Source organism: Pipistrellus kuhlii, unplaced genomic scaffold (genome assembly GCF_014108245.1).
Source record: "Pipistrellus kuhlii isolate mPipKuh1 unplaced genomic scaffold, mPipKuh1.p scaffold_m20_p_2, whole genome shotgun sequence".
Classification (NCBI taxonomy): Eukaryota; Metazoa; Chordata; class Mammalia; order Chiroptera; family Vespertilionidae; genus Pipistrellus; species Pipistrellus kuhlii.
The window spans coordinates 163,922,820-163,950,209 of NW_023425515.1; the positions used below are offsets into that span (position 1 = coordinate 163,922,820).

General features: G+C 51.6%; 2 protein-coding genes and 1 long non-coding RNA gene across 5 annotated transcripts in view; 1 reads left to right on the forward strand and 2 right to left on the reverse strand.

The window, feature by feature from the left end:
• CC2D1B (coiled-coil and C2 domain containing 1B) lies at positions 1 to 12,896 on the reverse strand. Of its 3 annotated transcripts, none has more exons than XM_036447293.2 (24): positions 12,690 to 12,811; positions 11,089 to 11,175; positions 9,860 to 10,004; positions 8,880 to 8,983; positions 8,365 to 8,523; positions 7,831 to 7,956; positions 7,562 to 7,691; positions 7,217 to 7,395; positions 6,981 to 7,056; positions 6,808 to 6,897; positions 6,597 to 6,727; positions 6,322 to 6,394; positions 6,024 to 6,157; positions 5,348 to 5,456; positions 5,093 to 5,265; positions 4,628 to 4,753; positions 3,920 to 3,978; positions 3,725 to 3,841; positions 3,294 to 3,367; positions 3,119 to 3,177; positions 2,898 to 2,949; positions 1,958 to 2,057; positions 1,706 to 1,796; positions 1 to 367 (listed from the first exon to the last, which is right to left on the reverse strand). In XM_036447293.2, exons 2-24 carry the CDS (start codon positions 11,152 to 11,154, stop codon positions 239 to 241), a joined length of 2,502 nt encoding a protein of 833 aa, XP_036303186.2. In that variant the 5' UTR covers positions 11,155 to 11,175; positions 12,690 to 12,811; the 3' UTR covers positions 1 to 238. The 3 variants fall into 3 exon arrangements, with proteins under 3 accessions (XP_036303186.2, XP_045440558.1, XP_045440557.1); XM_045584602.1 differs by having other exon boundaries at positions 11,089 to 11,171; positions 12,690 to 12,800; XM_045584601.1 differs by lacking the exon at positions 8,880 to 8,983 and having other exon boundaries at positions 11,089 to 11,171; positions 12,690 to 12,896.
• LOC123652718 lies at positions 12,872 to 24,932 on the forward strand. The gene is made up of 4 exons (XR_006742189.1): positions 12,872 to 12,985; positions 21,139 to 21,364; positions 21,577 to 21,785; positions 22,394 to 24,932. It is a non-coding gene; the product is annotated as an uncharacterized LOC123652718 (long non-coding RNA).
• ORC1 (origin recognition complex subunit 1) overlaps positions 16,467 to 27,390 on the reverse strand; it is a 22,716-nt gene continuing 11,792 nt past the window's right edge. Inside the window, exons 9-17 of the mRNA XM_036447251.2 lie at positions 24,757 to 24,854; positions 24,121 to 24,222; positions 23,562 to 23,733; positions 22,878 to 22,985; positions 22,454 to 22,603; positions 21,233 to 21,352; positions 19,176 to 19,342; positions 18,717 to 18,804; positions 16,467 to 16,876 (exon numbers count right to left, since the gene is read on the reverse strand). Of these exons, the coding sequence (XP_036303144.1) occupies positions 16,682 to 16,876; positions 18,717 to 18,804; positions 19,176 to 19,342; positions 21,233 to 21,352; positions 22,454 to 22,603; positions 22,878 to 22,985; positions 23,562 to 23,733; positions 24,121 to 24,222; positions 24,757 to 24,854 (1,200 nt within the window). The 3' untranslated portion in view covers positions 16,467 to 16,681. The remainder of the gene's footprint in view (positions 16,877 to 18,716; positions 18,805 to 19,175; positions 19,343 to 21,232; positions 21,353 to 22,453; positions 22,604 to 22,877; positions 22,986 to 23,561; positions 23,734 to 24,120; positions 24,223 to 24,756; positions 24,855 to 27,390) is intronic.

Here is a 27,390-nt window from a genome sequence, read left to right on the forward strand (position 1 = left end):
TGAATATACAAATAGAGTTCAGAAAGGTTTTCCTGAAAACTGACCTGGGTTTAACTTCCCTCCGAGGATCTACTGAGGTTCCTAAGAAACTCAGGCCAAGGCCTACCCAACAGTTGGGCCTTTTGATCCTCCTCACAGATGAGAACCGCTGAGGCTTTCTCCCCCGACGTGAGCTGCGCGCTGGAAGTGCCCGGTGGGGCCTGGGCCGAGGTTCCGAGAGTCCGCAGAGCTGCCCACCTCACAGGCCCCTCGGCTCCAGGACCAGCCAGTTCTCGGTGACCAGCTGAATGTCCTGGCCGCTCAGAGGCTCCCGCAGCCGCACCTTCACCTCCAGCTTGCCCCCAGTGGGCTTCCTTCCATCCAGGACCTGAGGATCGCAGAGAGGAGATGGTAACCGATGGGGACAGGCTGGAGCAGGCAGCTCTCTGTGCTCACAGGTAAAGGATGAGGAGTTAAAACATTTTGTGCTATCAACATAGGAATCTCTACTTCATGACAACCCTGATGGTGGGTCCAGAGAGCTGCCCACCTCACAGGTAAGTCTTACCAAAAAGAATATGTAAATCCAAATAACTCTGGTCACTCAGTTTCCCCATGGAAGAAATCCTCTGGCTTAAAGGTGCAATCTGAAAAACCACTAAGCCCAGACCCTCACTTCACAGATGGCCCAGAGAGTGGATCTCTATACACTGCCAGTGCGGTGAGGCCAGAACGAGAACCAGGCCGGGGGTTCCTTTCTACCCACCATGCTGCCTCCCTCCTGGGCAGGAAGGGGAAGCTGGTGTGCAAGGCAGGGAGTGTTGCAGCCTTAAGAAGTCTAACCGCCAATGTGGCCAATACCAACCACTTAGTAAAAAGCCCCAGGAAAGTGGCAGAGGGAGGTGGGGGCACCATGGTGGGAAAAGCCCCACTTATGAAGGCAGCAGCAAGGGTCTCGGCCACACACTGCTGAGGACACACCCTTCTCTCTGGACCTGTTTCCTCATGTCAAAGGCAAGCAGAGTCACTGCTGTGAAATTTGATGAGTTTGCCAAGGCCGGTTTGGCTCAATGGATAGAGCGTCGGCTTGGGGACTGAAAGGTCCAGGGTTCGATTCCGGTCAAGGGCATGTATTATACATTGGTTGCGGGCACATCCCCAGTAGGGGGTGTGCAGGAGGCAGCTGATCGATGTCTCATCGATGTTTCTAACTCTCTCCCTTTCTCTCTGTACAAAATCAATAAAAATGTATTTTTAAAAAAATTTTTTATGAGTTCATGGGAGCTGAAAGAGCTGTCTGGGCCAATTCCTTAACAGTCTGGCTTCACTGTGGGGGTCCCAGATTGTGAAATCCTTATGGACTTTATGCCAGAGCTTGTTTCATTTCATCAAGCTGCCGGACTACTGTCCAACCATGACTCTGTCCTTCGTATGTAGGAGTGCCAAGTTGATAGCAATGACCGGGCCGTCCTCCGCCACCCCTGGGAACTCGAGTGGCCCAGAGTGTTAAAGAACAGCTACTTTCCGAAAGGGTGATGCTAGAAAGTTTTGTCAGTCCCTCTGAATCTCAACCTGTAAAATGGGCATAGCACCTACTGCACAGCACACTTGTGGCTATTTTTAATGGGTACAAAAATCCTACAGTGGACTGATGCTCAGGGAACAGTGGCTTTTCACTTGCCAGCCCTCTGGTTCCCCCACCCCACCTCTACAATCTCGGTCCTACCTCCAAAATCTCTCTGATCTCACACTCGTTCTCCAGCTGCTCCAGTTTCAGGTGCGCTGTGCCGACCAGCTTGTCACTTCTGAAGAAGGATCTGGGGAGCCAAGGGTCAGCAGAGGATTGGACTGGGCAGGGGAAGCAGGAATGAGCTGGCTGAGACCAGCACAAGAAAGCTGAGTAGCAGCAGGGATGGCAGCAATAGAAGCCTTTCCTTCCTCCGAGCCCACCTTGGCAGTATGACTGACGGGGTCTCACCCTTTGTGGAAGATTTCAAACTTGATTCCTTTGCTTTGGATCACCCTTCTGAAGCCCCGGTGATTTCGGTTGATGTTTAATTTGAAGAGCTGATCAAATTCTGCAAGAGTGGGAGAAGGGGCTTGGCTACCAGGGACTTCCCAGGGGCTGATCTCCCCTCTGGATTGCTCTGCCTGTCACTCAGTAAGACTACCACCAGAGGGTGTGGAACCTAGGTCCTGGTCTTGCAAATCCACTCAGTTCTTGTGCTCTTAAGACAGATTTTGCCGAAACCGGTTTGGCTCAGTGGATAGAGCTTTGGCCTGCGGACTGAAAAGTCCTGGGTTCGATTCCAGTCAAGGGCATGTGCCTTGGTTGCGGGCACATCCCCAATAGGGGGTGTGCAAGAGGCAACTGATCAATGTTTTTCTCTAATCGATGTTTCTCTCTATCCCTCTCTCTTCCTCTCTATAAAAAATCAATAAAATAGCAGAAACCAGTTTGGCTCAGTGGATAGAGCATCAGCCTGTGGACTGAAATGTCCCAGGTTCGATTCAGGTCAAGGGCATGTACCTTGGTTGTGGGCACATCCCCAGTAGGGGATGTGCAAGAGGCAACTGATCGATGATTCTCTCTCATCGATGTTTCTAACTATCCCTCTCTCTTCCTTTCTGTAAAAAAAAAATCAATAAAATATATTTTTTTAAAAAAAGACAGATTTTGCTCAAATGGGAGGGACATGGAATTTGGAGTAGGGATTGCATTCCCACCACCTTTGTGCTTGGAGGCCATAGGCAAGTCCCTTTTTCTCTCCAAGCCCCAGTTTCCCCAACTACATAAGAGAAGTGGTAATAGCTGCTTTTATCTCCCAAGTTAAGTACCAAGTAAGATAACAGATCTGGAAACACAAATGCTGCACATGCACATATCAGAGAATGAGGGAGGAGAAAGCGGCCCCCACCTGGAGAGTTTGTGTTCTTCACCACAGCTGTTTTGCTTTTTTGAGCCTGGTCCTAAAGCGGCAAGAGGAAGAAGGGTGGTCAGCTTGAAAAACGGGTCCTTTGGGTTAAGCCAGTGCTGAGAGAAGGGACGCCTATCCCTGTGGCCAGACCTCCCAGGGACGGAGAAACACCACCAGGTCCCCGAACAGAAGATGGGGTTCTAGCTCTACCTGACCCTCACCGAGTTAGGGTAGTGGAACTCAAACCGCACAAAAGCATCCAAGTCATCAGGGGTCACCCCTATAAAGGAGAAATGGGGGTCAGCACCTTAGATGAAGGGGAGCCAGTGCCTCCCATTGGCTGGGGCAGAGTGTCTAGGCAAGACCCTCCTGGAGTAGGGGTGGCCCTTGGGCTACCTGGAGGAGCTGGGAGGTTCATTCCCCGGACAACGATCAGATGCATTTCTGTGCTGTTGAGTTCCGAGAAGATCCTACAGCCAGAAACAAGGGGAAGAGCCCAAAGTGAAGCTGTGCTGTGGGGAAGGGTCCCTGCTTCCAGGGACGGCCTACCTGCCAGGTTGTGCTCAGAAATAGTGGGAGCAGGGAGGCACAGCTCGTCTGGGCTGGGAGCAGCAGAGCTGGTACAAAGACCTCAGTCCAGACCTCAGCCACCCACAGCTCTGAGCTCCTGACAGGCAGGCACCACGCCCTACCTCCCACATCCCTAGGCCCAGGGCCATGGCAGGACCAAGCCCGGGAATTCTTACTAAACGGGCCTAAGTCCCCAGTCTTGGCTCCCAGCCTCTTGGCTCATTCCTACATGGAGCCATTGTCTCAGGCTTCCGTACCTCACAGTCTGGAATGTCTTTGACTCAAAGTGGTGGCTAGGAGGGTCAAGGCCCTGCGCCTGGGCCAGCTGTAGGATCTCGAGCTGCTTCTTGCGGTCCTGAGCGAGCTTCTCGAACCTGACAGGGACAGGCGCACGCGTGAGCTCATCAGGGCCATGTTCTGCTCCCTGCCCCCCGCTGCAGCCCTGCAGTTACCGGGTGGTCTCGGCCACGTTGCCCTGGTGCATGAACTGCTTGGAGAACAGCAGACACTTCTGAAAATAGAGGCCCAGAGTGGGTCTAGGTTGATTTTAGAGGCCTGACTTCTGAAAGCTCCAAACTTGTCCTATAGTCTCCCCGCTCTTCTCCCCCAACACATATCCTCCCCAAGATCACTTTCCAAGTCCCTAAGCTTTTGCTGTTTTCCTTCCTGTGGCTCTTACCATACCCCAAAATTCAATTAGCAAACTCCTATTTTATTACCCAAATTATTTACTACAGAAAACCTTACGTGTTATACCCCCCCACCCCCCCATAAATCACAATAATATTCGTGCAAAACCTAAGAGAAACATCACTTTAGAAAGCAGACTTGCCGGCAGCAGTTCAGAACGATATGTGCAAATATATGTATATTTTCGTATAAACAAATATGTGTATGTGTCTCCTAATCTTCCTCTGATCTTCGAAGTGCTTTGCCCTCCAGTCTGTTGTCTGAACTTCATAACCACCCTGAGATATTAACCATCCCATTTTATAGATGAAAATGTGGTTCAGAGAGCGGAAGTGCCTTGTGCCAGGTCAAACAGCTAGGAAGTAGAAGAGCCAGAATTTGCAACCAGGCCTCTCTGGTCTGAGCCGCATGCCATTCCCCAAAGGCAGGGTGTTGGCTCTGAAGGGAAGAGAGGCAAGCAGGCAACTGACCTCGTGTTGCTCCAGCAGCATTTTGTGTAGCTGGGCGTACACTTCCTCGGCCTTCTGGGAGAGCGGCAGGTCTTCGTGGTGAATGAGGATAAAGTCACCCTCCTCGTCCGTCAAGGGTGAAGGCACCTGCCAAGGTCACACCCCCCAGGCGCCAAGAGTCAGATCATCCCCCTACTGGCCCGGCACATGCAGGGATCCACTCTGAATGTTCCCCAGCTTCTACCACCCGCTGCCTCCCGCCTGCCCCAGGCTGCGAGATATCCTGCCCCCCACCTGGCCCTTCCTGGCCTCTTGGGGCCGAGGCAGAGGCGCCCAACAAAAGGCTTTTCCAGCACTCACCACATTCTATCCGAGTCCCACCTCTCAATGAAGGGATGGCTGATGGCAATGGACATGGCGTCCAGGAGCTGCCTGGTTCACAGCCTCCTCTGCCTGGAAAGTCCTGCTTAAACAGGAGGGGCTCACCTTGGCGAGGTCCACAGGTCTGCCGGCTCGGACCTGGGCGATCTGAGCCTCGAGGCGTTTGGCCAGCCGCAGGTGAGCTTTGGCCTGTTCCAGGTCCTGGCCGCGCTTGGCCTGCAGGGCTGCCCGCTGGTACTGCAGTTTGCGGGCCTCTAGCAGTGCCAACTGCTCCCGCCCTAAGGGCAGAGCCATGCTGGTTAGAGCCATGCCTGCCCTCGCTGCACCTTCCGTCCTCCACCCCTCTTCTCCCCAACTCACCAGAGGGACTCAGGGACTCCTTAGAACTCGAGGCCTTGGGCTCAGGCAGGGGCCGGGCGGGAGATACCAGAGGCTTCTTCGAAGCTGGGGCCTGGGTTGGAGGCTCGTCCTGCAGGTGCCCAAGAGGGGGTCACAGGGAATCTGTTCCCCACCCGGCCGCAGCAGCCCGGACTCTCGTCTAACACGGCACTAACTTGTTGTGTGAAATGAGAGGATGCCTCCCCTTGTGGGCCCCACAGAATCCCCGAAGCTCTGAGCTAATTTTCCCAACAGCAGACAGTAGGGTGTTAGGGCTAGAATAGGGGTGTCGAACTCAATCAGAGAAGGGGCCAAAATCTAAAATCCAGCCTAAATCGCGGGCCGAATGGTTTACTGAACAGTCATAAACTGTCATTGTGATGGAAACGCAGCGGAGTGCAGTGATGACAGCGCGGTGCGGGCCACATTGCAAGGCCTGGCGGGACGGATTTGGCCCGCGGGCCTTGTGTTTGACACATGTGGGCTAGAACATGGACTCTGGAGTTAGAAAGACGTCCATTTGAATCTAGCTCTGATGATGCCTATCTGGGTGCCCTTGGCCAAGTTTTTTCTCTGCAAAATGGACAACAGGGTCTAGGTTTACCCCTCATCTGCTACCCCCATCCCCCATCCCTGGAGTCTGGGCCCTCAGCCAAACCTCGTCCTCATCCCCATCTTCCTCTGCTGGGGCTGCTTCCTCAGAGGCCAGTTTCTGGGCAGCTGCTAAAGCAGCTGCTACTGCATCTGCCTCAGTGCCGGTGACGGGCTCCAGACCGGGGATGGGGGGGAATCCTGTAGGGGAGAGAGCTGGCTGAGGGCTGGGGCGGCCTCTGTGGCTCAGCTGGCTCTTCGGGGCATGGCTGGGATAGCTGGCTCCCACAGGTGGAGGCAGCCATCTGAGAATCATTTCCCTCCTCCTCCGAGATTTCAGGGACCCTAGGCCAAGCACCACTTACCTGGAGGAACGGGCAACTCAGCAAAATCAACTCTGCGTCCTGCTCGGTGCGCTCGGATGGCATCTTGATATTGCTGCGAGGGAAGGGAGGGAGGGCTATTGCAGCAGGGGTCTGCAGGCTCCACAAAGAGACAAGAAGACCAAAAGCAGCCCCACCCAGGAGGAAAAAGCCCCTGAGGCAGCAAGAGCCTGAAAGAGGCAGACAGTCGGAAGCTCTAGCTGCAAGGGCAGGAGCAGCCGCAGAGGGCTGACGGGCGCCCCAGGCTGCAGGCCCACCTTGGCAATGCGCTCGTGCATCCGGGCCTTGCGCTCCGCCCCGCCGGCCCGGGCCTGGCTGCCCGCCTCCCGGTACTTGTTCAGCCTCTGCTGCAGGGCGTCCAGCACCGTCTGCGGCTCAGCATGGGCCGCTTGAGAGGAGGAAGGAGAGAGCGTCAGCTCTGCCTACCTCTCCCCAGGCCCCCTCCACAGTCCCACCGTCCCATCCTACCTGGGGTGCCGGGGGTGTCAGGGGCCATCACTGGCTGCACTCGCTCCACTGCTGGGGGTGTGACTGTGGGTGCTGTGAGGGCCTTCAGGTCTGGGGACCCAGAGCAGAAGAATAGGTGGGGGTGCCCGGCTAGTCCGGCCTGAGCAGGTTCCCTCCCCCATCCCCATACTGACCCTCCGGTGCTGGGGGCATGGCGCTCAGGTCCACAGGCTGCCCCTTCTCCAGGGCCTCCAGGACGGCCCCGAACCTCTGCCCAGCAGGAAGAAAAGCAGGTGCTCATTAGCCAGGAACCCCGGGGCCTGGGCCGAAAAACTCCCCTCACTCAAGCCCAGGCCAGCTGCGTGACCATGAGCAGGCCACTGCCCCAACTGGGAAAGGAGTGGGTGCAGGGCCCTGGCAGCTGTCGTACCTTCCCGATCCTCATGAGCTCTCGGGCCCGGTCCAGGTCGCCAGCCCGCTTGGCACTCAGGGCAGCCGCTTTGTAGTCTCTCTGTCGGGCCAGCAACAGGGCCCGTGGGTCTGGGTCCGAATCGGGTGGGGCAGAGGTGCCAGGGCCGCCCACGCTTGTCTCGGGCTGAGAAGGGTTGTCTATGGAGGAACAAATGGCCCGGAGAGGGGGCATCAGGGTCAGAGAAGAACGTGCACCGGGGTTGCCAGCACCACAGGAAAGTGATCGGGCCATCGGCAGGGCAGATGGGGAGCAGGCCGGGGGCCCTGACCTTGGGAACAGACAGGACTGAGAGTCTCGGGGTACCTGGCGGCGTGGAGGGGGGAGCGGTTTCCTGAGGGGCCGGGGCTTTCCTGCCCACGGCCACGGGGGGCGGGATCTCCTCCTCATTGATCTTCCTGCCTCTCCTCACAGAGGCCAGCTGGGACTCTAGGGTCTGGGGAAGAGAACCAGAGACCCAGTCGGACCCTCCACCTCCACCAGGCCAGCGGGAGGCCTCCCCCCACCACTGGCCCAACCTCTTGCCGCCCTCGGCGCCCCCTCCCAGCCCTGCCCCCTGGCTGGGCGCCCCCTACCTTTAGGCCACGCTCACAGCGCCGCGTCTTGGCTGCGTCCCCTGCCTCCTTGGCGCTGGCCGCAGCCTCCCGGTAATTGCGGATCCGATCTTCCAGCAGAGCCTGCAGCCCCTGAGGCCCTCCAGCCTGTAGATACTCCAGGTCAGGGCCCGGCCACTCCAGGGCCAGCTAGGCCCTTGCTGCTCCCTCCCTGCAACAAAGCTGCCCCAGGAAAAGGAGCTCTTGGGTTCAAGGAGAAGGAGCTCCTCAAAGCCTCGAGGAGGAGGCACAGACCTGCTGGAGAGGCCAGAGGCCACATCAGAGCAAACACTGACGCCCAGACAAGCTGTGAAGGACACAAGGGGTGGTCTTGGTGAACAGAGAGACCTCTGAGGCCGCCCGGCACCAAAGAGTTCCTCATGCTCAGTCACTGCTTACGCAGGGGCACCGCTGGGGAGGGCCTAAGAGGGTTACTGCCCTCTTCCTAAGCAAGCCAGGCTACATGCACGTTATACGGAGACATGCAGGGGTGTCAGAGGCCCCTGAAGAACCTACCTGAGGTGCCGGGACTGAGGCTGTTAGGAGAGGTGTCTGCACTGGAGGCTCAATGTTTTCCTGTCCCTTTTCGTCCTCACAGCTACCCAGGACGGCTGTCTCATCGCCATGCAGCGACCCACCTTCCCCATCTGCACCCAGGACCTCTTGCAGCTCAGTCTGGGGAGACACAAGTCATAGGAGTGTGGGGGCCTCAGGGCCATACATACGATGAAAGGATCCGAAAACGGCCCTCTTCCCCGGCAGTCCTTCCCGACATCAGCCCCTGTGCCTGGACGCCCCCTTTACCACAACCCTTCTTTACTCTGACTGAAGGCGGTGAGACCACAAGTCTGAGAACCCCCCGTACAAAGTGCAGCCCAGCCATCAAAGGAAACCGTCTCACACCGTACAGCCAGGAAACGGCTCCAAGGGCAGGGCAGTGGCACAACATGAGAGCTCACAGGAACAGAGCCCAGCCTCCCCAGGGCAGGGCAGGTTTGATCAGGCCCGGGACACCGGCTTGGCAGACGCACCAGCAAGTCTGCATCGTCCTCCAGCCCGTCCTCCTCCTCCTCGTCCTCCACATCCCGCATGCAGTCCGCTGCCAGCTTCTCGATGTGGGCCATGGGCAAGGGGGCTGGGGAGACAGAGGGTCGGGCCTCAGAAAAGGTCCGTGAAGAGTGGAGAAGAGCCTTCAATGGCTGCACATTTCACACCGGGAGAAGCCCTGCCCTCCTCAGCCGGTCCCACCGGGAGACTCCCGCCCTGCCGTCAGGACCCGGCGCTGAAGGCCTCAGCAGGAAACCTTCCTGGGCCCTTCTCAGGGTCAGGTCTGCTCTAGTTCTTCAGACACATTCATCCTTTTCTCCTAACTACACCTTTCACATATGTAAAGTCTGTTAACACCCATTTGAGCTTCACAATGATTCTGCAAGATAGGCCACATTATCTCCTATAAAAGTAAACTGAGAACTACCAATATTAATTTTGTTATTAATTGCAATCTTATTAAGCGGTAGAGCCATGACTCAAACCAGGCTCATCTAACCCCAAAGGTTAGAACAAATGGAGGGCCATGGTCCTCCCATTGTCCTCACTCAGGAGACAGGGCCTGGGACCTGTGAGAGGAGGAAGATTTAGATCCTCTGACCCGCCCAGACTTCAGGTCTCTGTCCTCTTCCAGGCTGTTCATCGGATACAACTTCTCCGCACGTATTAGTGCCCAATCCAGTCTGTGCTGAGCCCCCTGGCAGGGCTAAGGGCAGAGACTCAGCCAGCCAGCGCAGCACACAGCTGACTGTCCACAGGAAGAGGGGCAGCCCAGGGGAGGGCACTCCCCACCACACAGTGTGTGAGCCGGGCAAGGCGAGCCCTCGGTGAGACGGCAGGAGGGACGCGGTATCAGGAGGACCAGGGGATGTGGCGCATCCTCAGCTGTGAGAGGACCCTCTCCTCCACCTGCTTGAGCCCATCTGGTCCCAGCACCAAGCCCAGCCCAGCACCGACAACATACCCTTCCCTCTGGGGGCTGGCTTCCTGCCCGCGGTCCCCGATTCCCCAGTGAGGGCCAGCAGCTCCGCCTCCAGGTCCCCGTCGTCTTCAGTCTCCTCCACCCCCAGCAGCATGTCCTCGGGGCTGAACTCCACAAAGAGCCCCAGCTGAGGGCAGAGAACATTTCTTAGGAACCACACAATGGGGCCAAGGATGCAGCCCCGCCCCACAGACCGGCTCCTGGAGATCATGGCTCCTTCACTGAGTGAGGCCCAATGTGCAGAAAGGGAAACCGGGGCCTACAGTGTTACCCCCAGTATGCTCTCTGGTGACCATAAAGACAGTAGGAGCACAGTGCCATTGTTATTACAACAATAACAGCACTGTATTTACCTAGTACTCTATGTGCTTACCTTAGTTAATTCTCACAATCCTAAGGAATAGGTTCTATTTTTTTTAAATTATAAAACACATAATCTGAAAACTATGATCATAACCATTTTTAAGTGTACAGTCAGTGGCATTAAGTACATCTAACTGCTGTGCTACTATCACCACTATCCATCCACACTTTCCATCTTGCCAAACTCAAACTGTGCACCCATTAAACAATAATTCACCAATTCCCCTTGCCCCAGCCCAATAACCACATTCTACGTTGTCTGTATGAGTCTGACTATCCTAAATAAAGGTAGGCCCTTTATCACATTCAGATGATACTGAGACGACCTTGTTCAGTGGCAGAGCTAGAACTTAAAATGAGGTCACATGCCTTGAGTCTATGCCCTTTATCCTACCACCTCCCTTACCTGCTTCTTTTAAGAAGTCCCAGGACTTGAGCCCAGAATAAACAGATTAGGGAACAGACCCATAAGGCTGCAAAGCTCTCCCAGTGGATTAGCCCTCAAGCCCTGGCATCTGGAGCCAATAAGAAGAGCTGTGACCCTAGATTTAGGGCCTAAAAGAACCCATGAGAGTGCTGAGGCCACATCGGTACCCCATAAACTGGTGGTTCCTGAATCCTCCAGATCACTCGTAAGCAGGTGGCCATGGCAGGAGGGTGCCTGGGCTGAAACACAGGCGGGTTCAGGCCTGTGTACGGCAGAGGCCAGAGTGTCTCCAGGGCTCTGTCAATCCCGGGAGGCCCTGCTCCAAGTCTCTGCGCTAATGGTGACACCACACAGATAGCCCAGTTCGCCAGGCCGCTGAGGAACCCCCGCCCTGGCTCAGGGGTGAAGGCCACATACATACCTGCTTGGCAACTGCCGCACCCTGACCACTGGCCTGAGGGCCCTTCCGAGGTCTTGGCCCTGGCATCTTGGCAGCCTAGATACCTGTCTGGTGGGGAAGGGAAGAGACTCAGACTGGAGCAGCCTATAAGCCCCTTCCCCAAAGCGCTGCCTTAGTGAGGTGTGGTCAGTCAACTCAGCTCACAAGGGAAAAGGCAATGCTTACGATCAGAGTGAAATACTAACACGCAAAGCATGGCACTGCAGCAAACAAAAGGAGAGAGAAGGGATGAGGACCACCTGCAAAGGGGCTTACAGGGAGCGTGAAACACTCGGACAAATTTGGATTAAACCCAAGGTTGAGTGGGGAGCAGCCAGGAAGACAGATTCCGTGAAGTAACTCCAGGCAAGGGGTGGGTGTGTATAAGGCTGGGTGGGATTCAGAAAGGCTCTAAAGCTGTGCTGTCAAACACCGTAGCCATGGCTCCTTACATGGAAATCAATTAAAAATCCAGTTTCTCAGTTATTGGCCAGCACAAATACTGAACACTTTTTGTCACAAAAATTTCTATTGGGCAGTTCTGCTCCAGCCTAGAGAACTGACTCAGCATTCTGACTGAGATCTCACAACCATTCATAGGACCTACTATGTGTCAAGAGACCCTGTGCTGGGCACTGGGAGAGCAGAAAAGAATCTGACAGGTCCTCACGCCTCACAGAACATTTACGTGGTGAGACAGCCTCATGGATCGGCCATCACCACTGGGGGCTGCTCCAGGGGCAAGGGCTGCCAGGTGCGGCCCGGGCTCCGGACCCCGGACCCCGGACCCGGCGCAGAGGGAGGTTTCTTGAGGACGAAGCCTGCGCTGAGTCATGTAGAAGCTGGGAAAATAGACTCCAAACAGAGGGAACGACTGGCCCATTCTGAGTGAGAGCCAGTCTGGCCTCCACCAGGAACCTCAGGGCCTGGGGTTACTGGGGCATAAACTGTGGAGCATAAACAGGGAACAAGCGAAGCTGCACGTGTGAGCACGGGACGACAGAAAACGCCTCTCAGCCTTAAAGGAGCCCAGGCATTCTCCTGAGGGCAAGGGCCGCTGGGCTCAGGCCGGGACCCTGAGCCGCCGCCGCTGCAGAGGGGCGGGCGGCAGCGGGAGCGGAGGCTGCTAACCATCGGGTCCCGCAACGGTCCCGGCCGGAGGGGCGCGCCGCGGGGCGCGGGCGGGGAGCAGAGGCCGGAGCCGGGAGCGGCGGTGAAACGCCGAGCTCCGGGGTGAGCCGGCTGTGGGCGCCCGGGGAGGGGGGGGGCCTCAGGGTGACTCCGGGAGTCGGATTTCGGCGGCGGGGCTGACGGGCCGGCACTGAGGGCAGAGCGCGCTCAGGGAGGCTCAGACGCGGTCCGCCCGGCGCGCCCGGCCTGCAGGTCCGGCCCCGGGACGGGGCGGCGGTGCGGGGCCCCGGCCGGAGCTCGGGAAGAGGAGGGCGGCGGCGGAGAGCGCAGGACAGGCGGCGCAGGGGGACCTCCCCGCCCCTCGCAGCAGGACGCCGCCCCGCCCCGCCCCAGCCGACGCCGTCTCCCGCGTCCCCCGGGCCCCCTCGCCCGGGGGCGGGTACGCGGCATACCTCGCGGCGAATCCGGGCCCGCCCCGGGCCTGCTCTCGCCGCGCACCGCCCGGGACTCCCGTGGTCCCCGGGGGGCGGCCGCGGCAGCCGTGACCGGAAGTTCCCCCGCGGAGACGCCCGCGCCGGAACACGTGACCCCACGCCCCGGCGACACGCAAGACGCATGCGCGAGGCGGAGCGGGCGTGGCGCCCCGACAGGTGTCTCTGAGGGTGACGTTCTGAGCGCGCGGGCAACGCCCGGCTGGTTGTGTGGGCCGAAGGGCGGGTCGGGGAGCCAGCCGGCTTGCACACGTGCGGTAGGTGTGACACCTTCCCTCGCTCAATCACACTCCCCCGCCAAGCCGCCTTCGGGGATCCGGGGAGGCTCCCGGCCACGCTCACCGCGCGTCCTAGCTCAGCCCTCTCGCGTGAGTCCGGGGCTGGCACGGACCCCACCAAAGGGGCGGGCTTCTCTGCTTGTTACCTTCTTGGTGTCCTTTGAGCTTCTCCAGCAAAATGATATATTATATATATCAAATATAATATATATTTGATATATATAATATATATAATGTATATATTTAAGTATTTTTATTGGTTTCAGAGAGGAAGGCAGTGGGAGAGGCTGCCTCCTGCACACCCCACACTGGGGATGGAGCCCATAACCCTGGCATGTGCCCTGACTGGGAATCCAACTGTGACCTCCTGGTTGGTAGGTTGATGCTCAACCACTGAGCCATGCCAGCCACCTCTTCGTGAAGTTTAGCCAAGTTCTTACTCCTCCTACTTTACAGGGCAATGAAATGGGGGGTGGTAAGAGGCATTAAAGAGCATCTTCCATCTAAAACAATCTTTGCAACTCACTCCTGCATATCTCAGCTTTTAAGTTACGTTTTGTAGTTAGTGATTGGAATCTTGTATTTTCCTTGGACAAAGAGCTTTTCCATCTCCCATTGCTTTTGATTGGTTGGTTTTCCAAAGAGACTGACCTTAGCATTGTAAAACTGGTTTTATTCCAATTTTTCTGTCATTAAATATAATAAAACTAGAGGCCACGGATTCATGTACCCGTGGGGTCCCTTGGCCTGGCCTGTGCCTTCTCACAATCTGGGACCCCTCTGGGGATGTCGGATTGCCAGTTTCAGCCTAATCCCCCAAAGGCCATAGGGACCCCACTGGTGCACAAATCGGTGCACCAGGCCTCTAGTATGCATATAAGATCTTTGGTTACTCTCTTCCCATGCTACCCGCTGAGATTCATCAGTCTGTTCCATATTCCTATGCCTGTGCATTGAGCAACTGCCCACTGTTGGTCAGTGCATGTCATAGTTACCAAATGGTTGAACAGTTGCTTAGGCATATATATACATATATATATATATATATAGAGAGAGAGAGAGAGAGAGAGAGAGAGAGAGAGAGAGAGGGAGAGAGAGAGCGCGCGCGAGCGCGCGCGCGCTCAAGCGATGCAAGAATGGACCTTCCTTCCCCTGATGGCACCGCCTTTGCTCTGGCTGGAGACTCCCTTCTGCCCTCCCATACTGCCCAGAGGCCCACAGGGGCTGGGGCGACAACGCATTCTGCCTGCCCCTGGCCACTTGGCACCTGCATATGCAAATTAATCCATCATCTTTGTTGGGTTAATTTGCATACTCCTGATTGTCTGGTGGGTTTCTCAAAGGTACAGTCAATTAGCATGTTACTCTTTTGTTAGGTAGATATTTAATAGATCATCAAAGGTATACAGTATTTCACATTTGCTAGAATGCAAGCTCCACTGTTATTTTTAAAATATATATATATATTTTTATTGATTTTTTACAGAGAGGAAGGGAGAGAGTTAGAAACATTGATGAGAGAGAAGCATCGATAAGCTGCGTCCTGCACATCCCCTACTGGAAATGTGCCCGAAACCAAGGTACATGCCCTTGACCGGAATCAAGCATGGGACTTTTTAGTCCGCAGGCCGATGCTCTATCCACTGAGCCAAATCGGTTTCGGCTCCACTGTTCTTTAAGTTACCCCCAGTGTCTAAAGCAATGCATTTATTACATAGCAGGCATTCAATAAAAATAGTTCCTATTCCCGGTGTGAATTAACATAAGTACCAATCACAAGTTTAAGAAAAAAACAGCACAATAATACAGTTGAAACCACCTATACACCTATCATGGTGCAAGACTTTCCTAAAGAGCTACCTACTCTCCTGACTTATTCTTGAGCATTTCTGTTTCTACTATGTATGTATATGTCCTTAAATAATTCGTATCTTTTTGCAAGCTTTAACATTATAGCATTGATATCACTGCATTTATTCTTCCACTTCTTTGCTTAACTCTATTTGTAAGTTTCATCCACATCTGACACTTGCAGTTTATCTAATTACTTTTCATTTCTATATGGCATTTCACAGTATGAGAATAATTTCCTCTTCCAATGGCTTGCCATTATAGTCCTATGAACATTCTTGCATACAGCTCCCAGGTACACGTGCTTTCCTAAGGTGTACACCTAGGAGTGGAATTGCTGCCTCATATGATTTCCACATTTCCCAGACTAAGTGGCAAATTATCTGCAAAGTATTTGTTCCTGTTTACACTCCCATCAGTGGGGCATTTGGATCCTAATTGTTCCATATCACCACGAAAGGTTTTCTAATAGATGTGAAAAGGTTTTGACTTGCAGGCCTTTTACTATGTGTCCATTTTGTTGATCATTCCTGTTTCTTAGTGTGTGAGTGACTTATTTACACATTTTTCCTTTTTTAAAATTTACGAATTGTGTAATTCTTTAAAATATTCTGACTGACCCTCATGTGTGATTTATAAATCTGACTTATGTGTATTATATGTATATACACGTGTGCTTTTTCTGAAAATTTTTAAAAAGTTAAACTATGATAATTAGTTTGATATTTCATCATGATTCTAATAGATTTTCCTATACTATTTACCACTCACAAAATTTAACCTTTACCTCATACTTATTAACTATTACTGTAGTCCACAATATATGTAATTATTTGCATCTCTTAAATATACAACCCAAATCAAGACTCATAGTACAGTTAGCTCTCATTTCTCTATTTTCCTTTAGTTTAGAATAATTTCTCCACTTTTGGTCTTTTGTGATACTGACATTTTTTAAAAGAAAAAGTTGCTTTGTATTTTCTCAATTTTGATTTAGCTGATAATTTTCTCAACAGATTTAGGTAAAACATTTCTGGCAGAATTATTATTACATGGTGATGCGTGTTTCCCATGAGGAAGCTTTAGATATCAGTTTGTCCCACTAATGGTTTCCAAACAAATATTAGAACTTGTAAAGTTATATAAAAAAAACCCTGCCAAGATTTTGATTGGAATTGATTTCTATTTAGAGATTAATTACATCTCTTTATTAGCTTTTTTCCCAGATACCTTATATTTGTTGTGCCATGTAAGACTTTTTCATTTAAAGATTTGTTTTTATGATATATGGTACCTTTTAAAATTTGTACATTTTCTAGCTATTCATTGCCAGGGATTCTTTATTACTGATATTACTTCCGGCATTTCTTTTTTGTAAACTACGTTTGCTTCATTCACATTGCTCAGAAGTTAAAAGATACCTGAAATACAGTGAGTCTCTTTCTAACTCCTGATCATAGCCATCCATTTCTTTCCCAGGGGCACCCAATATAACCAACTTCTTACATATTTCCCCCAGACTATTTTATACCAATTCAAGTAATTGCGTGCAGATGTTGACACACACGGCATGTTACCATTAAATAAATGCTGGGGCTACTAACAGAAATAAAAGTCAGAGGAGGTTTTATTTGGTTTTATAATCTGAGGTTTGTAATGACTATAAATTTCCCAAACACTCTGGAAAAAGCAAATTATTTAAAAGAAAATTCCAAACTACATGGTAGTCATTTCCCTTCATTATATTTTGCCACAAAAGGTCCATGTGCTCAGAAAAATAAAACCCGGTTCCTCAGTCCGCTCGCAGCCCTTCCTCGGAAGCTCTCACTCCTCCTTCAGGGCGAACAGCACGTCACCCTGGCTGATGTTGAGCCGCACGCGGAGCAGCAGGTCGTGCCTGCTGGGCTCCACGAGCAGCAGGCGGCAGGCGCCCAGGCGGGAGCACACGGCCATGGCCTCCGACATGGTGGGGTAGGGCAGCCCCTCCATCCGGCACAGCTCCACGTGCTGCCTGTACACCTGCAAACAGAGGCAAACCTCAGGTCAGCTGCCAGGAAGGTTACGAGAGGAGGGTCCTGGGTCTGCATCCGATCATTTAGTTCTTCTTTTAGGGAAATCACATACTTCTTGACCAGGATAGTTAGTGCCCCGAAGGCATCAAAGGCTGTCGCAATGGGGGCACAAACGAAGGGCAGAATGCAGTACCACTTTCAGAATCAGGATCGCAGGTCTGGTTCTAGCAGATAACCTAAATATGATGCCCTGGGCAAGTCATCTCGCTTTCTGAGCTCCAGTTTTATCTACTAAATGTATTATAATATCTCTGGAGTAATGGATATAAAATGTCTAGTACTGAAATTGTTACACAGTCCCGGTATTCAGGGGCTGAGAATTCCATAATGGAGATTGTCATAATTCAAGTCAAGTTTTGCTATAAGGTATTTTCCTAAGCAGACACAGTGTACAGGTACCAAGGCATGACCCTTGGAAAAGCAGAGGCAATCTACACTAATAAAAGAGAAACATGCAAATTGATCGTGCCTCTGTGACAACCACCAGCCAATCAGGAGCATGCAAATTAACCCAACAAAGATGGTGGTTTAATTTGCATATGCAGGTGTGAGTGGCCACTTGTGCGCGCTGGCACCACGCCGACTGTGTCCTGGCGACAGGCATCCTCAGGCATCCTGCTTTGAGCCTGTAGGCCCGTGCGTAGCCCCAGAGCAACCAGAGTCCTGGAATGACTCCCAGCCACTCCAGGCCTACGTGCGCAGGTGCAGAACAGCCAGGGGCAGGGCAGCAACATCCGCCATGTTGCCATGGCGAGGTGCAGGCAGTCCCTTGCAAGGCCCTCACAGAGAGCAGACACCAGGGCCTGTGGTGGTGCCAAGCAGGCAGGTCCGCAGAGAGCAGAGAGCCACAGGGAGTGGGCATGCTCCCAGCTTCTAGTATTGAATAAAGAGGCAAGTGGGTAGCTGGAAACATGGATTCCAACCCCAAAGCCCCAAGTGGGTCAGGCAAATCGGTAGTAGTTTCTGGCAATCTTCTAACTGTAAGTCCATTCCTCATCCCCACCTCCTACCCCCCACCAATACAGGGAGCTTGTCAGAGCAGGATATTAACCAATTCAGATTTGGGTTCCTGGTCCACAGCAGTTAATGGCATATTGTATATGTTCAGGAAATGTTTACATACTAAAAATGACAGGCACTCTGCAGAAGAGCTGTTTTAGGCTCTAGGAGAGAATAACGGGCAAAATATGACCAGCAACTAAATGTTTAAAAAAAGAATGTAACGAAGTACTATAGGAAGAAGTAGTCAGAAGGAAAAAGTTTTTCTGTGCGTCTAAAACATGCTTGTACACACAGGTACACACTCCCAGGTACACACACACACCTTTGACAGTTGACCTTCTAAGGGAGCCGTTGCCTGTGGACACTGGTTTTAAATAAACCACTAAGGCATGAGGCCTCAGGCTTCCTTTTACAGATGTAATTGAAATGATGCTCTAAGACTATGACTTTAAACATGGCTCTTTCTGAAAGCCTCGCCCCCATTACATCTCGTAAACTGTATTAGGGCAGTGACTTTTGATTGTTCATCTTTGAACCTCCCATCCTAGAACAGTATCTGGCACATGGTAAACCTTCAATCTAATATGTAGAAACCAGTTGCTAAAGGTCTCCTCCTGCAACTCAATAAAAATACCACATAAAAATAGGTGCTGGTTTGATGTTCCTTAGCATTACCAGATTACCACAAAATAGAGACAAAGTATTCCACGGTGATCAAAATTCCCACATATTTTAACGGCATCAGACCAAAATCTAGATGGATTTCAAAAAAGGAGATTGCCCACCTGTTGAAATGTGGCTTCCTCCAGTCCCGATCGACGGAATTCTGCAAGGATGGCTCTCAGGAAGTTCTGCTCCATAACAGAGGAATTTCTTAAAGAAAATGAAGACGTGAATTCTCAGTTAGCTGCACAAACACCGAGGGGAAAACTGAATAAAACTTTTCAGCATTTTCAGAGACTGGAAAAAACTGGGGACTGACTACTTCCTCCGATACTATTTTGGTAAGCGGTCCCCCTTCCCTCCCAGAGTCTTAAAACGATACAATAAATGCCACTGTGGAAGTAAGGAGCGACAGAAACTACGTCTGGAAAGGTACCAGCATCCCAACTACGCCCTTTACGGAAAAGGACAGTGTCTTCAGTAAATGCAGGAAAACGAGCTTGTGTGGCCTCCACAGACCATGGCCCTCGCCAGGTGGTCTTTCTCAGCAGGTTCAAGGTCAGGAGGCAGAAGCATCTTACTTGATGGCAGTGATGTACGCCGATGAGAACATCTCATCCACCGCCTTCAGCAAGTGGGCCACGGTGACCGGGCCCGGGGAGCCGGGCTCACGGCTGGATTCACAGATCTCGGTGGCGCGCCTGCAGACGTCCAGGCAGCGCCGTGCGTCTCCGGAGAGGGCCGCCACCTAAGGAGGGATCATTTTATTCCTTGAGGTCCCCTTGCCTATCAACCAACAGACTCTGAGTTCAGCTAAAAGAAGGCAGGCGCTGCTGAGAAGGGACGTAAGCCTGAAGTTACGTCCTAGTTGGGAACCCGGAGGAAGCCCAGATAAAGGATCACAGGCTCGTGCCTGTAACCATGGGGATCCGCTCTGAGAAATGCTTCATGAGGCGGTTTCATTGCTGTGCAAACATCCGTGTGCACTTACACAAACCTACATGGTGTGGCCTTTTTATAAGTAGAAAGAATACACCTAAAATAAGGATGAGTAGTACAGTAACAGGGTTTTATTATCATTATCAAGTATTGTGTACTGTACACAATTGTATGTGCGGTGCATTCATACAACTCACAGCGCAGGTTTGTTTACAGCAGTAGCAGCACGAACACCTGAGCAATGTGTTATACTAGACATTACAATGTGTTTCGCTATGATGTCACAAGGCTATAGTGATTTTTCAGCTTCAGAGGTCCACTGTTTATATGCAGTCCTTCACTGGCCAAAATGTCATCATCAGCATGTATAATAACTTATACTGTGCCTGGGACTCTTCCCTGAGCCCAAACCTTTGTCTTGGTTTTACAAATAACTCCAACGTAGGAAAGGCAGAAATCATAGTTTTATTTATTTAATACTAGAGGCTTGCTGCACAAAATTTGTGCAGGGGAGGGGGCAGTCCTTCAGCCCATCCTACACCCTTGCAATCCAGGATCACTGGCTCCTTGTTCATCTGCCTGCCTGCCTGATCACCCCTAACCACTCGTCTGCCTGCCTGATCACCCCTTACTGCCTCTGCCTGCCTGCCCGCCTGATCGCCCCTAACTGCCTCTGCCTCAGAGACGTCTTAGTGGAATCTCGTCTGGCATTCTCCCAGTGAGCCTGGAGGACATAACCGAGGCCCGCGGCCCGTGAGCTTGATATGCTTGAACGTAGTCCAGATCGTATACCCACCATGGGCTGTGCACCTTGCTAGGCACTGACAGGCCAGCAGAGGCATTTGGCTCGAGTGGACTAGAAAGTCCTGAATGAGAACTGTGGCCCCAGCCTCATCTCGTGGAACAGCCACGGGTCATCCTATCCGGCTCCACAGGGGCAGCCGCACGGAGGGCGGGACAGCAGGCCGACGCTAACAACGGCCGCTTACAGCCCACAGCCTCCGCGGCCAGCACGGGTCAGTCTGAAGGACAACGAACTCCTTGCCCAGCCTCCATCCCTTGAGGTTTTTGTGCATAAAACCCAATCCCAGGGACAGCGGAGGCTGAATCCTGAGCTTCCCGGTTGTGGCTCCCCGCCCGCCGTCCCTCCATCCCCCAGTCCCTCTAATAAACTCCCCTCTAGCTGGCTGTGTCTATTTCCTTGAGCGACTCCCATCTTACAGGCACCTTATAGGCATGGTTGAATTTCATCCTCACAATGACCCTATGAGGTAGCTAGTATTATTACCATTTTTCAGAGAAGTAAACTGAGGCTCAGGAAGTTTTGAAGTAACTTTCCTACAACCTTCCACATGCCTACTAAGTGTTAGAGTCGGAATTCAAAGCAGGTTTGTCTATTTAACTATTCAGCCCTCTTCACACCTAAGTGGACAACCAGAGCTGTTTGCTCCCTGAATCAATCAATTTTCGTTTTAATTGATTAAGCCCACCATAGTCATAGCCCACTAGCAGTTATACAATAAGATCTCAGGACTTTTTCAAAACTTCGTTTCTAAGTTTTGTATTTGTTTTTACAAGATTTCCTAAATTTCTCATCATTCCCAGAGCACCCAGCACAGGACCTCACACCAGCAGGGGCTCAGCAAAGAGCTGCCGCCTGTTCTGTAGGTCCAGCGAGGAGCTCCCGAGGGTGACTCACCTTCCTGGCAACAAGCTGGATGGCATCATCCTCGAAGGCCTTCAGGTGCTTGAGGCGGGACATGAGGATCTGCTGCAGCTGCCTGTACGTGTAGGGCTGGAAGGACATCCTGGTGAAACCCTGGGAGCCAAGGTGACAGAAACAAGCTCACTGACCGCCCTCTCTGATAGCCCTGGCGGAAAGCTACCCACCAGCCCCCAAACCCACACAACAGTGTGCAGGCCTCACGCTGGGACTCCCTCTGCTTCCAGCTCTTCGTGACTGGCCACGGCCGGTGGCATCTTGTAGGGCAGTAGTTCTCAACTACCTTCCATTTAGTTTAAAATACCCTTTTATTCTGCCAGAACCACTGAGAAGTAGACGGAAGTAGAGGCGCTCTGACGAGTGGACGGAGGACCCTCAGCTTTGTGATGTGCACAGGCTCCGTTCCGGCTCACACGCCATGCTGCTTCTAAGCGCCTGTGGTTCAGGCTGAACCAGGGGTCCCAAGGGCACACACTGCATCCACCTTGCTCACTGCTACGCTCTAGCCATCTCACACTGCCTGGCAAGGGTAAGTGTTTAAAGACATTTTAACACTAATTAAACCTCCAGGGCTCTGCAGCGTAACAATGCACAGGCAGCAGAGCATCAAGATATGTTTGCAGCCAAAACCAGTTTTGCTCAGTGGGTAGAGCGTCGGCCTGTGGACTGAAAGGTTCCAGGTTCAATTCTGGTCAAGGGCACGTACCTTGGTTGTGGGCACATCCCCAGTAGGGGGTGTGCAGGAGGCAGCTGATCGATGATTCTCTCTCATCGTTGTTTCTAACTCTCTATCCCTCTCTTTTCCTCTCTAAAAAATCAATTATATATATATATATATATATATATATATATATATACACACACACACACACACACACACACACACACACAATATATATAAAAGATATGTTTGCAGCAAATCATACAATGGTGACAGTTTAATTCCAACTTAAAACGAGAAGAGTTTTAGCCGATTCTCTCTCATGGACGTTTCTAACTCTCTATCTCTCCCCTCCTCTCTGTAAAAAATCAATAAAATATATTTTTTTAAAAACACACAAAAAATGGAAGAGTTTTAGAAACCACATTTCGTACTTTTCCCATTTATTGCAGTGTCCTGTGCATTCGTTTTTGCAGGACTCCTCAGCACAGCTTCCGGGTCTGTAAGAACAACCGGAGCACGGCCCCAGGACCTACCAGTCGGCTTGCCACCCGGTTCATCATGATGCGCTCTGGCAGGTCCATGGTGTTGGCGATGGCCAGGACCACAAGCCGGGCCTCCTTGTGAGTGGGCCAGTCAAAGAGGTTGTACATTACGTCTTGTTTCTGAGTCCACAGAAGGTCGAGCTGCCAGGGAAACGGGGAGAGATGCAGGGCCAGCCACAGAGACCGCGCCAGGGCCCAGAGTGAGGACCTGTCACCGCTGTTTCAGCTCCCTGTGCTCCTCGGGCCACACCGGCAGAGCAGCGAGGAGGTGAGGGGACACGTGCCACTTGCCACGAGACAACAGGCTCAGACGAAGGAAGGAGCCAAACTTCCCTCCTGCCCAGTACTTGCTCCCAAAACATCTGTCACAGCCACGTGGCTTCTTTTCCAGTCCTCCCCGTGGGCCCCTCCTCACCTCATCCACTAGCAGCACGGTGGTTTCCTGGGAGGACCCGGGGGTGCGAAATCGCTTGGCCAGCAGTTCGGCTGCATGGTTGGCTGTTGCCTTTTGGCCAGTCATCTTCTGCATTGGGGGGAAAAGGTATGGTAAATGCTAAGGACATACTCCCTTGGGCTTAAAGTTAAATCTGCAAACAGAGGAAGCTATTTAGCCTGAGGGTTTCAGGATCCTATACTCTGCCTTCTACTCTACACACAGAAGGCACCAAAACAGAAGCTAAAGAACGTCTGTGTGACTGAAATGCAAACGAACCTCAGAGGAGTCCCAGAAGCCCCTCCATAACCACTGCTTCCTGACTCTATAACTGGACGTTATTTGTTACAAGAGAACAGCCAATGAACCAAGAGTGAGTTACAAACTCGCACCTACCTCTAACCCCTTCTAGTCTGCCACACTGCCTCCTGTGCACACACGGTTCTCACCATGATAGTAAATACCAGTTTCCAACAGTTCATAACGAGCTCCCAGACTTTAAGGTCCCTGTGGGCAGGCATTCTGCCTTTGCTCTTGCTCTCTCTACTCAAAGGGCAATGCCTGGCATGTTGAAAATATGTAATATACACAAAATTAAGTAAACCTTTTTCTTTTCATGTGCCAAGAAACTGCATTTTCCAAAAAGCCCAAACCTGCTTTGCTTACCTGCAAGATTTGCACGTAGACTTGGTGGGGCTCTGTCAGCTTCATGCCGTTGACTTCGATGTACTGGAAGGGAGGGACGTCATTGGCGTGGGCCGCCTGCCGCAGGCAGTGCATCACTTCGTGGACAGTGGCGGTCTTCCCGGTCCCGGGTACCCCGGAGATGTACATGCACCTGGCAGGAAGGGAAGGCGCGAGGGGGAGGTGTGTGCCAGCTGCCTCGCCAGTCAGGAGTGAGCAAACGTGTGCGGAAGGAAGGACCGAGAGCCCTGGGGGTGGGGGTGGGGGCAGGGAGGAGCACCCTTGGAGGCTGATTAGAGTAGGGCCTGTTTCCATACAATCATTCATTCTGCAAGCAATGCCAGTGTCACCTTTCTTGGAAAAACAGAATTCCCATTCCTACAGGATAATTTTGACAACAAAAAGCTACTTCAGGAGCGTTAGGCTTTCGCCTGTTGTCCTGACACTGGGGAAAGACCATCTGGTTGACCTCTGACACCGGAGCGGTGTACCAGCATCCCGCCTTCTTCCCGACCATCCCACCTGGCTCAGCGTGACTCACCCTCCGGTGCGATCCAGGAGTTTGCTTTCCACAAAGTTGTAGATGTCTTGGAATTCCTTTTCCCGACAGGGGAGAGAGTCGGGTACAGCAGACACATGCAGACTAAGTAAAGGGAAAAGGAAGATTTTAGAAGTATTTCACCATCCACTCAATAATGGAAAGACTTATCTATAGTTTCTATATAAAACCTTACAAACCCAAGGAAATGTCTTCATTCTCAAATCGCTTCATGTAGTTGTATAATCCCCTTCTCCCCGAAAATCACCCACTCCGTGGTGCTAACCAAAGGGTACCCAAATCGCACTGCTGAACCTCATCCCGCAAGAGACTCTGATTTGGTTGATTTCTGGAAGGATGTCGGCTTCTCTGTTTTTTAAAAGTCCCAACACAGTTCTAAAGAGTCCGGCCCCTGAGAAGTAGTGTCCTGACTAATCACCTCCCTCCCTGAGAGGAGGATGGCAGTAGACTGGAAGGCTACTCCTAGCACCTGTCTGCATTAGCTGAGCCACACACTACTTGAGAGGTTTCCTCTCTCGGAACACACACGCTCATTTTACTGTATTATCACCCCTGCTTCGTGGGAATGAGAGCAGAGGCCCGCCTTTCTCTCTGAAAGGGGCCCACGAGCAGGGTTACCTCAGCCGGGCCTCCTCGAGCACGCTGGCAGGCCCCCGCGCAGCCAGGTTCCGGCTGCGGATCTGGGGAGTGGCAGAATGTGGCGTTCTAGGCTTGGGCTGTATTCAGAAAAAGAACATATTTCAGAAAAACACCACACACACACACACACACACACAAACAACAAAGCAAAAACACCATTCAGGACACATTGGCAAATCTGATTCCTGAGGACTTGCTACAAAGAAGAGAGGTGAATTCCTTAGTTTTTTTATGTATAAAATACCATGATTCCCCTCTCTCTTCTCACATTACACATACACTTTTTTCATAGACCAAACACAATTTCTTTTTTCCAGTTTACACACAGTATTAGGATTTGAAAACAGTGGCAATCTGGGGAAAGAATAAATGAAAGTATGGATTAAATACTATTTAAAAGTAAAATACTGCTGCCGAAACCAGTTTGGCTCAATGGATAAAGCGTCGGCCTGCAGATTGCAGGGTCCAAGGTTCGATTCCAGTCAAGGGCATGTACCTTGGTTGCGGGCACATCTCCAGTAGGGGGTGTGCAGGAGGCAGCTGGTCGATGTTTCTCATCGATGTTTCTAGCTCTCTATCCCTCTCCCTTCCTCTCTCTCTCTCTAAAAATAAAAAAATTTTAAAAAATCAATAAAATATATTTAAAAATAAAAATAAAAGTAAAATATTGCTTTAAAGGAAAGATAAGAAATTATGAAGAAATCCTAACTATGCTGCCCAAACATAGGGTTGAGGGCATAAACTGGGTTTGATTCAGAGGATGCTCCTATAAATTGGTTTGAAAACATGGTTAGACCTTGTTTATCAGTTTAACACCTATTAACTTTGGAGAAAACAGGAAAGGGGTAAGAAAAACTTGCTCAGAATGTATCAAAATGTCACCCCAATCATTTTAATTAATAAATAAAAAGAAGGTATCAAAAATTTGATACATGTCTGATCTTTTCTCTTATGCTACAGATGCCCTCACACCCCATAGCTCTTCACTTGGTGGGCCCCAGGAGATGCGATCAAACCAGAAGGTAGGTGAGCTATTCGCATAGAAAAGAATCCCAGGTAACATCGGCTCCCGTCTAAAAGTCATCTATTGGGTTTCTTTCCATAGAGGTGTTCCAGAGAGCAATAAGTTCCACAAAAAAACTGAACTGGTCAGAGACTCCTGCTCTACGGCTCTCTTTGAGGGTCACAATAACATTAACACACATCTGAACACGGGAAAGTTCCAAAGGAAGCAGGAGAGACATCATTCTTCTCTTCCAGTTACACAATTCATTACCAATACCTGAGCAGCCCTCCCTGTTTCTCAGGTGTATCAAGTGACACTGTTACCGGACAAGTGACGGGACCCTGAGCAGGATAAATTTCACCCCACGAGTCGAGGTGACTATGAGGGTGATTTTTTAAATCCGAGGACAGTAAAACAAGTAGAAGCAACAGAAGAGCCAGGCTGGGCTGCCTTAGCTCAAGGGGACCTTAGAGACAGGTTCAGGGGGTTAGGCTGGGAATGCTGCCGCTGCCCACTGCTCCCTGGCTGCAAGACTCATGGGGCCCCTTAGTGTCACAGATGTGGGAGAACAGGGGGAAGGAAATGCCGCAGGGAGGCCGTGTGCTGGGTATCTCTCTCTTGCAGGCAGGAATCAGGGGAGGTCTCGGGTAGTCATTAATGTTTCCCAGGAGTGCCCTTTCAAGGTCGAGATCTCTATTGATCGGTAGGTGCCAGGCAAGGATCATTAGTTATTGCAGCTGGTCCTGGCATTGCCTACCTGGTTTTGCTGCTTTTCTGGGCCGAGAGCTGAAATACAACCCAGGCCTAGACATGATCTCTAGGGAGGTGACCTTCTGTATCTGGCTGTGAATTGCTGGGTCAGTTTGTTCAGCTGTTTCAACTTCCCTGTTCCACTTGTCCTGGCTTACTGGCCTGTCTCAGAGCAAAGCCAACAACATGGCTCCGCAGCCCTGATTCCATTCCCACTGAGCACTGATTACACACAAAGCATGCTCCTGGGTTTTGTGGGCAATGCAACGATCAGGTACCAAGGTTCTTGTCCTTCCCTCTGGAAGTTTGGCTCTTGGCCATTTGGTTTTGTATTTTAAAGAGAACTCAAAAATCACTACCCATGCCGAAACCGGTTTGGCTCAGTGGATAGAGCGTCGGCCTGTGGACTGAAAGGCCCCAGGTTCGATTCCGGTCAAGGGCATGTACCTTGGTTGCAGGCACATCCCCAGTAGGGGGTGTGCAAGAGGCAGCTGGTCGATGTTTCTCTCTCATTGACGTTTCTAACTCTCTATCCCTCTCAATTCCTCTCTATGTAAAATCAATAAAATATATATTTTTTTAAAAAATCACTACCCACTGCATGGGTGGGGAACGGCCAGCTGGCGGGCCATAGCAGGCCCAGGAAATCATTGGACTGGCCCCGCCAAGGCATGAGGGGTGGGTTCACTGGATGTCGGACCAAGTATAGCAGTCTAGTTTTAAGTTCATAATTTTGTATAGCCTTCGAACGATGTTATAAATATCCAAATGGCCCTTGGTAGTAAAAAGGTTCCCCAGCCCCAATACTGGATTCATTTTCAGCCCTAGGGTTCATGAATATTCTAAGTGTATATGTA

Bases quoted from the DNA above. Each gene is read 5' to 3' on its own strand.
- CC2D1B (XM_045584601.1), bottom strand. From the start codon at position 12,854: ATGCGTCTTGCGTGTCGCCGGGGCGTGGGGTCACGTGTTCCGGCGCGG. The intron at 4,754-5,092 runs GTGAGCCCCTCC...TGACCTTGGCAG, and splicing joins GACCTGTGGACCTCGCCAAG to GTGCCTTCACCCTTGACGGA. The intron at 3,842-3,919 runs GTAACTGCAGGG...TGTCCCTGTCAG, and splicing joins AACGTGGCCGAGACCACCCG to GTTCGAGAAGCTCGCTCAGG.